Here is a 12,911-nt window from a genome sequence, read left to right on the forward strand (position 1 = left end):
ACATGATTTACTCAGTAAGAACAATTTCATTTAATGTGATTTTAATAAGGCTCTTCATTTATTCATAAAAAACACATGCGCCTGTCCTTCGCTCACTCATAAAACGGGTCATTCTTGGGTCACGTCTTTGCCTTGTTTTAATGCCTCTGCAAGGCGCAGGAGGCATTATGTTTTCGGGTTGTCCGTCTGTCCCTAAACCTTGCGAACGCGATATCTCAAAGGCTAATGAAAGGAATTTCACCACACTTTCACCATTTGTGCATTTGGGGACAAAGATAAACTGATTAGATTTTGAGATCAAAAGGTCTAGGGTCAAGGTCACTGAGGTCAAATGTCTGTCGAAAAACCTTGTGAACACAATATCTCCAAGGCTGATACAAGTAATTTCACCAGGTCAAGATTACTGTGAGGTCAAATGTCCATCCCCAAATCACAACTTAATAAGGTGTGTAGTCTACCGGGCAGAGGCATCGCCATCGACGCCGTTGGTGTCGAGTTCTGTTCATGTTTTCCTCCTATTCCAGCCTTGGGTTTCATTATCGTAACTTTATTATGTAAACGAAGTGCTCCTCAAACAACACGCCGATATAACAACCGCCTGCTGTCTTGGTTTCCTGGTTCTTCAGTTTCGATTTTGTGGTGAAGCTGCAGTATTTTTTGCATCCAGAAAGATTTACAACACTAAACCGTAGACGTTGGCAGTAACGTACCTGCACGTCCGCTCTCCTGATAGTAGTTCTCCATGGACTTGCTGATGGTATGGTGGATAACAAACCGTACATCTGCTTTGTCAATGCCCATTCCAAATGCCACTGTAGCAACAACCACCTAGAACACAAACAGGACTTACATTTCTGACTTTTCAGTGTGTGTGTGTGTGTGTGTGTGTGTGTGTGTGTGTTATATAAAAATAACAACATTACACACACACACACACACACACACACACACACACACACACACACACACACACACACCATCACTGTCCTGCTGACACGCCCATGGCTTGCTCTGAAAGAAGATTACGATGTACACCTTATACTCAAAGCACATCCAGGTGAATTAGTGTGCATTTCACAGCTCTATTTCTCAGGTTTCTAACGCTTGGCCCAACAAATCACCACTTCCCGAGTCAACACAGGCTTGAGCTGAGTATATGTTCCAGCATATGGGCTGCTTTAACTCTTCTAAAATAATATCGCTAACGTATATTTACTTAACACTGTAATACATTACACTTCAAATTTAACAAACTTTTTTTTGAAAACACATCAAAACATCAGATTTTGTGTTTTGTTTTAATAAATTCCTACTTCATTCCCGGTTCTCATTTGGCCAGAGATTTTATCAGAGGTTGTACCTGAATCTTTTTGCTCGACCACTGACGATGCACCAGGGTTTTATCTGAAGGCTCCATGTTTGCATGGTACGGCTGAGCCAGGATGCCATTCTTCTGCAGCTCTGTAGACACCACCTCTGCATCTTTCTGTGAGAACACATACACTATTCCTGTAGAGAAGAAAAAAAAAAAAAAAAAAAAAAACTTAGAAGATATTCCTCCATCACATAGGCTATAATCATACCCCCCCCCCCTACTGTTCATGCTTATTTTTGACATACATTAGGTAAATATGTTTACTTGGAAGGCATTTTTTTGGGGGGGCTAATAAATCTTATACCACTGCATTGCTGAATTCTCAATTGTAATTGGACAAAGTGTCATGTTTCTATAAAGGGCAACAACGTTTATAGCATCGACGATAAAAATTAATTGACAAAGCCTCTGTGAAGTCATTCATAGGATTTCTGAAACTCACATAAGGAGGCTACGGGCGTCGCCATCTTGGCAGTGCCTGACTCTGCCTAACTCCTGGCTAGTCCACAAATGGAGAAAGGGGCAGGGATAGTGAAGCCTGGCTGCTGGAATAGTACAGCTGGAACACACCTACTAATTTTGAAGCTAACAGGCTAGCTTGCATAGCTAGCTAACACGCAACTGGCTAAACTAAAAGAAGCTGCTCTACAAGACACAAACCATAACCTCAATGGCCTGTTTACAATAATAATAATAATAAACAAATGTCTGAAGATTCTCAGTCATCCAGGTCATGGTAAACTGTGGGTGGTAAAAGAGCAACTGGACTTGCTTGAAGATTCTTGAAGACGTTTCGCCTCTCATCCGAAAGGCTTCTTCAGTTCTGTCTGACTAATAGGGAGTATCAGGTATTTATCCTCTCATGGATGAAAAGCAATCCCAAGGTGTCGTTGAGTCATCCTGTTGGTTTGGGTCACTGGGGGCTGGGTGTGAACGGCCTCAAGAGTCGTTGGGGTGATCAGTGGGTTGTTGGTTCTCTCTGTCCTCCAAAGGAGGATAACAGGAACAAACAAGAACATTGTCATTCCCTACATTTCTGGTCTATCTGAGAAACTCAGGAGGATCTTCTACAAACACAACATTCCAGTACATTTCAGACCCAGTAACACCCTGAAGCAGAAACTGGTCCACCCTAAGGACAGAATACCCAGACGCAAACAGGACAGCGTAGTGTACGCAATTCAGTGCAGTGAGGAATTCACGGACTCATATTGGGGAAACAAAACAGCCGCTTCACAGGCGCATGGCTCAACACAGGAGAGCCAGTTCCTCAGGCCAGGACTCTGCTGTCTATCTTCATCTTAACAACAAAGGACACTCATTTCAGGATTGCAACGTACACATTTTAGCCAGAGAGGATCGTTGGTATGAGCGAGGAGTTAAAGAAGCCATTTTGGTCAACCTGGAACAGCCATCACTGAACAGAGGTGGTGGTCTAAGACACCATTTATCAGCCACCTACAATGCAGTCCTTGGCACACTTCCCAGACAACTGAATGCACACCAAAACCCAGCTGTTTTCAGTGACTCACAGGAGGACAGAGAGAACCAACAACCCACTGATCACCCCAACGACTCTCTAGGCCGTTCACACCCAGCCCCCAGTGACCCACACCAACAGGAGGACTCAATGACACCTTAGGATTGCTTTTCATCCATGAGAGGATAAATACCTGATACTCCCTAATAAGCTGTGTTCACATATATACCGGTACGATAGTGGTATAACTGTATCGATACAAAGTATAGCGGTACAGTTTAGTGCATCTGTCCACACTAGCGAGAAATGTTTGCAGTTTTCTTTCACGGTAGTTGAAATGCGCGTGCGCAAAATGTTTCCGTGGTTACCGAGTAACTTCCTTCCGAGAATATGGCGGATGAAACAACGCGTGTGTGCTTTTTGTTGTCAATGTACAGTCTGTATTTCTGGTGGTCATTTATTCAGTCGAATCGTATAAAATGCGCGAGGCAGTTGAGAAAGAAACAAAGAAAACGAATCTCCGTTCTTCACTAACTGTTCCTGGCATCGCTCGTCTCCCCAAAGCTCCAACAAACATAACTTCATCTTTGCTCCATGGAGCTCCACGGTCGTTTTGAGCCATTTTGACGTTTTATTTACAGCTGGAAAGCACGTGCGTATTGTATTGTATGAATAGCCTGGAAGAAGTAGGAATGGTTCATTGCGCATGCGCATTATATCTGTATCGATACAGAACCGCTTCATCTGTCCACACTACAGCGAAGCGCTACAGTACCGCTACAGTACCAGAATAGTTGCTAGTGTGGACAGGTGTTGCGGTACGAAAGTAGTATCGTATCGGTACAAAATCCCTAGTGTGGACAGGGTATTAGTCAGACAGAGCTGAAGAAGCCTTTCGGATGAGAGGTGAAACATCTTCAAGAATCTTCAGGCAAGTCCAGTTGCTCTCTTTTACCACCCACAATAATAAACAACTACTAGACATGTAACCGTCCAATAACATATGATCCAGGAGCATCGTCTTCTCAATTTTAATTGAGTCTAGGTTACTGAAGGGGAGACCCCAATAAACTTCATCGGCAGCAACATCATCAAAAATACTGAAGGGTAAGTACAAACTAATAAAGCAAATTTCAGTAACTTACAGGTGGAGTAGTGTGTAAAAGTTGTTTGCGCGTGGAAAAGCTCCGAGACGAAAATAGGCAAGGCTCCATAAATTATTTACACAAATCCATCACCTGCTTGAGTTCAACTTGGCTTGAGCTCTGAGGTAATGCCAGCTAGCAGCTAACACAATGAGACAAACCCAGCTGTCACTCATATCAGCCCCACCCCTAATTATGCATAACTGTATGGCTCAATATAATTTCAACTGTTGAATTATATAAAAATTTCACCCCCGTACAGGTGTCCGAGACCAAAACTGGGTTTTTTTTTGTACCAGGCTGTTAATGTTCGTTTTCACTGTAAAGCTGGACATTTTCACAGGGGTCTGTGGGAATTGACTCACTTTTGGAGCCTGCCTCAAGTGGCCATTTGAGGAACTGCAGATTTCAGCAACTCGCTTTTCAGGAGGGGAGATCGCCGCTGGGTTTATAGCAACACGTTCGTTCTAATACACAGTTGTGTCTATACTAACATCTGGGCACTTTTACAGCGGACACTCCACGTGGACACATTTTCAAAAAAGTATGTCATTTATGGAAGAAGTCTCCAGTGCAGAGCTTTGAGGTAAAGCAGTAGCTCAGTTTCCAGACATCTTTAGGAGACAGGAGTTTACACTCTGTGGTTTCTTGGTAACAAGACAAGCTGAGGGGTTTTTTTTTTGGTTTTAAGAACCTCATTTCAAGAGCAGGGTCATTCACACATACCTGACTGGTCCTTGTATCTTCCTTTAATCAGTGCTGCAATTTCTTTAGTTGAGTCTTCACTGTCTTTAAACCGAACCTGTAAAATAAAACAAATTAATGAAAAGTAAAGCAAAAAACAGGTGTGATTGTAACAAGTCAGAGTTAAAGATGTAATTCGAAGCATCCGGACATCTTCAGGATGGAAAAGTTTACACTTTTTTTTTTTTCCCCCCTCAGTTTCTGCAGTTGATACCAAGTTGCTGTCATAAGGAGAATAAAACACTTCAGGACATATCATTACAGGAAAATAAGCAACATCAGAGTGGTAACAGAATCTCCAGAAACTTCATCGCACCCCTTATTGTTGGTCATTTTCCTATTCCAGCATGACACCAAGTGTTTTATTTTTTGCTTCTTAAACCTGAACAACAAAATGTTATATATAGTAGTATAGGTCACGTGAAATGGAGATAGGGAAGATATTGGCGTTTACCTCATAATAGAGATTCGGCCTGTTAAACGGTGCTGTAAGTGTAACTGGATCCTGAACACACAGGATCTTCTGGCAGTCTTTCAGAACGCTGCTGGTCGCGGTGGCAGTCAGTCCGATCAGCGGGACATTAGGGAACTGACGTTTGAGAATGCCCAGGAGTTTGTAATCTGAGTCACACAAAGAATCGTGTCAGTAAGAATTAATCACTGATACTGTGAATATCATATTCAACAATATATTGGTCAGTAATGTAGAATGTTTATCCCCGCTTTCCAGCTGTAATTCATTTTGAGACAAGTATGTATAGAGTAAAGCACAGGCCTATTTTCTGACTTCAGTGGGGTTGAAAGCTGTTATTTATTCGGTACCGATCAGCCATAACATTTTAACCACCTGCTGAATACCGTTACCATGAAGCGCTGTACTTGAGCTGCAAAAACGTTGTTTCGGTAAGTGGTACGGATCAAAGTAACATCCATATGAAAGCAGGACCCAAGGTTTCCCAGCAAAACATTCCTCACAGCCTCTGCTGGCTCGCCTTCTTCCCACAGTGCATCCTGGGGTCATCTCTTCCCAGATAAGCGACACACATGTGCCTGACCACCCACAGCAACCATTGTAGATGCTTTCAGTGGTGGGCAGGGCACTGACAGCTACGGAGCCTCATACATAGCAAACCACAATGCACCGTGTGTTCTGACAGCTTTCCATCATAGCCAGCATTAACTTTTTCAGCACTTGGTTAAGGTAGCTCCCAGACGTGCTACCCATCGCTCCCTACACGCATCAATGAGCCTTGGGCACTTCCGTAAACTACTTTTGGTAGGTACTAACCACTGCATACCAAGGCAGACATCCCAACCCTGTAGCAAACTGTAATGGTTGGCATGTCTGCCAAGGAATGCCCCACAAGACCTGCCATTTTGGAGATGCTCAGACTCCGTCATCTAGCAATCACAATTTATTCCTTGTCAAAGTCTCTTGCTTACACTTGCCCATTTTTCCAGCTTCCAACACATTGGCTTCAAGAACTGACTGTTCATGACACTTACTGTCTCATATATCCTACCTCTTGACAGGTCCCATCGTAACAAGATAATCAAGTGTCGTTCACATCACCTGTCAGCAGGCTTGTAGTACTCGAGTTCGATTCGTGCCCTAATTTTAAGGACTCATGACTTGACTTGGACTTGAGTGCTGATGACCTCGACTCAGACTCCTGCATTAAAGGAATACTCCGGAGTGAAATGCTTCCTAGGTCTATTTTCGCATTATTGCGAGTGCATACGTTGAGTTGCTACCACAGTCACGTCAATCGGATGTGTTTTGAGAAAATTAGTTTTTTGCAATTTCAACCGGAAAGCGCCAACACGGCAGTGCGCGGGGCGTGTCTTTTTTGTACAATGCACAATGTTGTGCGTTTCCAGAGGGATGGGCTCTGCACTCGGCACTCGACTTTTGCGGACTGTCCCATGAAGATGGCGTTTGGAGAAGACCAAATTCAGGCAAGGTCACTGGCTTTGTATTTACTCTTCTACACACTATCCGTGCACTTGCAGAGCTAGACACACTTCGTTTTGTTTGTAGGAACCCTCTACCCACTTCCACAGAACTGTCATGTTGTTTTGAGCTTTGCAATGGTTTTAAAACTAGCGTTTTGTATTGGCAAAAAGACACGCCCCTCGCACTGCCGTGTTAGTGCTTTCCGGTTGAAATCGCAAAAAACTAATTTTCTCAAAACACATCCGATTGATGTGACTGCGGTAGCAACTCAACGTATGCACTCGCAATAATGCGAAAATAGACCTAGAAAGCATATCACTCCGGAGTTTTCCTTTAACTGCATTCGGACTCATAAATTGGAAATGAGGACTCTGATTTTCTCTTTATTTTTTGTAACATACCATAAATACATCTTACACCAAATTATTATATCTACATTAATTTTTGTACTAATTTCATCCAAGAGTGTCACACCTGCACGCCTTGGCACATGCATCAGATAGACTCTTGGTGGCGCTCCGGACAGCGCGCGTGCCAAGCAGACTCTTGCGTGCGCGCTGTAAACGACTCACAACTGCACAGGATTAAGGCGCAATCAGCGTGCTGATATAAAAACTGTGAACGCACACTTATTTTGCAAAGTATTGAGTTGCGTTGCTGACACGTTACCGAGTCTTATTTCCTTGTTTGGTTTCCTCATCCCTGATTTCCTGTTTCTTGTCTTTGATCCTGCCGAGTCTCTGATGGCCTGTTTGTGTGTCTCGCTCGACCCATCACCTGTTTCACCATTTTACGATTTTGCCTGCTGTTCTGGATTGTTTAGCGTCTTCACTTGTATTAATAAACACACCTTCTGCACTTCCATCCGTCTCCCAACCGTCTCTGACAGAAGACTTCACACTCCCTGACAAAGAGAAGCTCATTCACCTGTTCATACGCCATGTTCAGGAACAAACTAATGTTAATGGAGCTAAAACAGACACCGTCAGATGGTGCGGTTGGAGTCTTGTGCTTGGACTCGACTCGGATCAATAGTGGACCCGACTCAGACTTGAACACTGGGGACTCGAGGATTAGTGACTTGACTACAACACTGACCATTAGTGGTTTTAAGTGTTATGGCACAGTACCAGTCAAAAGTTTGGGCATACCTTCTAACTTGATGTTTGTTTATTTTTATTAATTAAAAAAAAAAGGTCACTATGTCTTAAAGTAACGATGGATGTCGTTTTTCTTTACTTCGCTGAACGATTCTTGATATAATATGGAGGACTACAGTTGTGATGTGGAATCGGGCTATGTTTATTATTTACTATTTACTGTTTGATCTCAAAACATATTAAAAAGGCAAAAAACTCACCCACTAATTACCTTTTGACGAGACACACCTGTTAATTGAAAAGTATTCCAGGTGACTCCCTCATGAAACTGGTTAAGATCATGACAATAGTGTGTAAAGCGTCATCAAGGGAAACACTGGATACACTGACAAATCTAAAATATCAATTTTTTTTTTTAAACACTTTGTTTACTACGTTATTTCTTAGCTTTGATGTCTTCAGTATTGCTCTAGAAAATGGCCAGAATACAGAAAAACCTACGAATGGCTCGAGTAGGGGTGTACAAACTTTTGACTGGTACTCCGTGTGTGTGTGTGGGTAACATTCTCATCTCATTATCTCTAGCCACTTTATCCTGTTCTACAGGGTTGCAGGCGAGCTGGAGCCTATCCCAGCTGGTGTGTAACGTTACTTGACTTTATTTTTAATGCTAAACCTTCTGGTTTGATTAAAAAAATAAATAAATAAATTTAAAAAACCTCTCACCTGGTCTGAAGTCATGACCCCACTGACTGCAGCAGTGCACTTCGTCCACAGCGATGCGCTCCAACAGACCCATATTATAAGCTTTCTCCAGTTTAGACATCAGCAGTTTGCTCTTGGCGATCTTCTCCGGCGTGACGTAGAGCAGTTTGAAGGGGCTGTTTTTATCAGTCATACCTGCCATGACGGACTTGGAATCCTCCTGAACAAGCCGAAAGAGGAAAATGAGAATTTATAACATCAAATAAACGTTTAGCAAGTTTAGCTTCTCTGTGATGATCCTTAGAGATGATGTAATGAACTCTTGAAATGTTTTAACCTTTGAACTGGAAGCATTAAGTGTCACAGCAGGGACGTTGAGAGACTTCAGATACATGAGCTGATCCTCTACCAGAGACACCAGTGGAGCGATGACCAGCGTAAAACCTGAGGCGCAAGAATAATTAACACTTAATTTCGGGGGGGGGGGGGGGGGGGGGGGAGAGAGTTAATTTCCATTAGTTAAACTATACTGATGCAATGCAGCTACAGTTACTCCAGACACTAGGCTTGGGTAGTTAGAGATATACGAGATGACGAGCACGATGGTGTTGACTGTGGTATTGGTGTGAAGGTTGAAGCTTTGGAAGCTGATTAGTTTTAGTCTCTCTAGTTCTGCTCAAACTAAAGTGCTGCTGCATCGCTGTCTTTAGGTGGAAATGAAGCAATGGCGAAATCCCACTGCACCATTATCAGCAGAGTCGAAAAGCATTGTGGGTAATGTAGAAAACCATTAGCAGAAGTTTAAAACTTAAAAAAAAAAGGGGGGGGGTAAACTCAGAATGTCATCTTGGAAGCCTCTGAATATATCACATGATAATTATAAAAGGTTTATTTATTTATTTATTAAGTATACCTTCTGAACAGACAGCTGGTAGCTGGTAGCACAAGCTCTTGCCGCAGCCTGTAGGCATCACCAAAAACAGGTCTCTCCCCGACATGCTGAGGTTGATCGCGGCTCGCTGAAGAGGTCGGAACTTGGAGAGTTTGAACACGGTCGCCAGTTTCCCCTTGACCTCCTTTGACCATGAGAAATCTATCACACAAAGCACAAATATTCTCAAACAGTGACCAATTTAACTAGCAATTAACTAGCGTTCCAGGTGCTATTTCTTTCACCTGACTCCTCATAGTGCTGCAAGTCCTTTTTGCTTAACGCAGGTTTGGATGCTTTTGCAGATCCTGAGGCCTGAGCAGAGTCGGACGAACTGCCGAGAATTTTCCTGAGTTTGTTTTTCCTGGAGGTTAGAGAGGCCTGCTTCTCCAGGAGCTCAGAGATCTGCAGCTCCAGCAACTCCAACTCGCCTTCGATGGAGTCCAACTCAGCCTGAGCTTCCTCTGCGATACAGTAACAATCAGCCCGTTTCATAGTTTAACACTAGAACTTGTCATAAAGAAGCTTTAGAGAAGTCCAGTGATGTGGGTGGAGGGGGGAAAAAACCCTCCAGAAAGAAGATCCAAAAAGGCGTCCAAGGTTAGCCAAACATTCTGTGTACTTACAGAGATTATTTCACATTAATAAACTCAGAACATAAACATATTTCAAGCTGGATGCAAGATTATTGGTAAAACTAATGTGAGTGGAACAAATGGGGGCGGGGCTTCCAGGAAGCAGCTCAAAACACCTACATGACTGATTTTCTCTCTAATTTATTCACAGCCAATTCCCACCTCACTAGACAGCTCTCCCCTACCATACCACACCACAGCGACCAACCAACCAGGGAGGGCAAAGATGATCACATGCTTCCCCTGAGGCTCTAAAGTCAGCCAACTGCATCTTTTCAGCATAACACACTTGAAAGACAGCACTATCCACCCATGACACCTCAAGACATGCCTATGATTGGCTACAGTCACTGTAATTGACAAGGGAGAGAGATGATGACACCACCACCTCTCCCTCCCTCCCTGAAAGTGCAAGCCAATTTCACTCCCTTGAGCTCCCGGCGACGGATGGCTGTGGCACAATAGGGATTTAGACTCGCGATCTCTTTTTGCTGCATCCCTCTGAGACTCTAATGAACATTTCTTGTCTGTCACAGTCACGTCTGTAATGAGCTCTGTTTTACAGAGACTCCACTAATGAGACATTTACATACCAGACTCCTCGGCAGCCCTGTATTCTCTCTCTCTATGGTTCTTAAATCTCATTATCTGTAGCCGCTTTATCCTTCTACAGGGTCGCAGGCGAGCTGGATCCTATCCCAGCTGACTACGGGTGAAAGGCGGGGTTCACCCTGGACAAGTCGCCAGGTCGTCACAGGGCTGACACATAGACACAGACAACCATTCACACTCACATTCACACCTACGCTCAATTTAGAGTCACCAGTTAACCTAACCTGCATGTCTTTGGACTGTGGGGGAAACCGGAGCACCCGGAGGAAACCCACGCGGACACGGGGAGAACATGCAAACTCCACACAGAAAGGCCCTCGCCAGCCCCGGGGCTCGAACCCGGACCTTCTTGCTGTGAGGCGACAGCGCTAACCACTACATCACCGTGCCACCCGGTTCTTAAATCATTTTCTGTAAACATTTAATCATTTGTAATTTATTGTCAAACCTCTGTTGGTGATGCCGGCCATTTCAGGAGCAGGTCTTCAAGAAATCAGGAGTTATAAAAGTCAGATTATGCTGAAAGAAAGAGCATGGATCAATCAATCATGGCTTTATTTATGGTCGATATGTACAATGAGTCAAAGACTTGTAACAAATGCATTCAAACTAATAAAGGATCTAAATTAAAAATATATAAAAACAAGCACTAAACTACCATAACATAAATCTCAAATATATTATAATCAAGAAGGTCTTATATAAAAGACATGATATTAAATTTTAAAAATGTCGTTAAGTTGAAAATATAACTAAATGCAATTTAACGCTACTGATTACAAATATTACATTAGCTCAACGTGCCACTAGTGAGATTCGTTTTCTTTACTGGATGTGAAACTGCACGTCTTAACGCGCCACATCATGGCACTTGTGTCATATTTTACACCATACTCAGTCTGACAGTGTCCGAAAACCACTCTGTTCACTACAGAGTGCACGATTTGAGTAAAAAAATATATAATAATAATAATAATAATAATAATAATAATAAATGTAAATAACTAAATAAATAAACCTATAATGCTGTTTAATGAAAGGGGGAAGAAACAAAAGAAAGAAAAAGAAAGAAGGACAGGGTGGGTGAGAGGAGGGGAAGAGATAAAGGTTAAAGAATGGTAGAAGGAAAGGTTTAAAAAATTATATTATGAGAGAGAGAGAGAGAGAGAGAGAGAGAGAGAGAGAGAGATTGAGAAAGAGAGGAAACCGGTATGACAAAGTACCAGATAGAAAGATAGACAGGTAAAGAGAGTAATAAAGAAAGGCAGAAAGACAAATTGGTGGGGGAAAGAGCACAAAGAATGAAAGTGAAAGTGCTAATAAGAACAAAGAAAGAAAAAAGTTTCAGTGCATTCCTTTACATTTTCAGTTTCTTCATTTTATATCTAATTACAGCTAAAGAACAGGTGATTAGCTGGTTGGTTAGTTAGTTAGTTAGTTAGTTAGCTAGTTATCTACATGAAAGAATGAAGTGCTTCTGAGAGCTGGCTAGGTTTAAAATCACCTTGAGCTAAATATTTAACACTGATAACTTTTAATATCCATTACACAGCGTAATATATATGTTTCTTTTCCATTTCTATAAACTTTCACTGCTAGAAAACCCAAATACATTCTGGTCACTTATCTGCTATGACTAAATGCGCATGCGCACACCCTCCTGACTCGTGCTAGCAGCTGTGTGGAGTGAATTAGCGAACGAGCTCGAGATTTATTCAAATCCCAAATCATTTCAAATTAACGTTTCACAGTGTAGTAAATATCAGCATCCCACCCTAAACACTGATCTCTAAGCTTAAAAACTAATAAAAATAAAATAAATAATAATAACACCACCACGTACCCTCTTCAGAAAGTCCCTTCACTCTGTTTGCTCGTTTCGTTGCCCCGCGCGACGCTCATTTCCGGTTACACCGGATATGCAGGGGATTTTTTTTTTTTTTTTTTTTTTTTAATCTCTCTCCGCCTCAGTTTTGCTCTCATTTATGGACTGAGCTTGAGTTCTTGTCTTTTGCATAATATGATCAGGTGTGTTTTATAAAGAAAATACATCTGTACGTCATGTATAAACAATACTCCATTTAAAAAAATGTTCTGTGAGAAGATTAAACTTTTATACATTATTAAGGGTTCTGGAGCTTGTCCTTCTACAGCAAAGGTTCTCAAAATGTTCATCCAAGAACCCCAAAGTTCAGTTTGGGTGAATATGTGCCCATGATCGCTTCAG

At 42.3% G+C, this 12,911-nt stretch overlaps 1 protein-coding gene across 1 annotated transcript in view; it reads right to left on the bottom strand.

Moving 5' to 3' along the window:
* recql (RecQ helicase-like) overlaps nt 1-12,593 on the bottom strand; it is a 23,345-nt gene extending 10,752 nt beyond the window's left edge. The window contains exons 1-10 of the mRNA XM_060903461.1: nt 12,528-12,593; nt 11,133-11,203; nt 9,683-9,901; nt 9,420-9,599; nt 8,844-8,950; nt 8,528-8,726; nt 5,199-5,365; nt 4,727-4,802; nt 1,361-1,509; nt 711-828 (exon numbers count right to left, since the gene is read on the bottom strand). Coding sequence (XP_060759444.1) covers nt 711-828; nt 1,361-1,509; nt 4,727-4,802; nt 5,199-5,365; nt 8,528-8,726; nt 8,844-8,950; nt 9,420-9,599; nt 9,683-9,901; nt 11,133-11,154 — 1,237 coding nt within the window. The 5' untranslated portion in view covers nt 11,155-11,203; nt 12,528-12,593. The remainder of the gene's footprint in view (nt 1-710; nt 829-1,360; nt 1,510-4,726; nt 4,803-5,198; nt 5,366-8,527; nt 8,727-8,843; nt 8,951-9,419; nt 9,600-9,682; nt 9,902-11,132; nt 11,204-12,527) is intronic.
* Between the last annotated feature and the right edge of the window lie 318 nt (nt 12,594-12,911).

Source organism: Neoarius graeffei, chromosome 21, assembly GCF_027579695.1.
Source record: "Neoarius graeffei isolate fNeoGra1 chromosome 21, fNeoGra1.pri, whole genome shotgun sequence".
Classification (NCBI taxonomy): domain Eukaryota; kingdom Metazoa; phylum Chordata; class Actinopteri; order Siluriformes; family Ariidae; genus Neoarius; species Neoarius graeffei.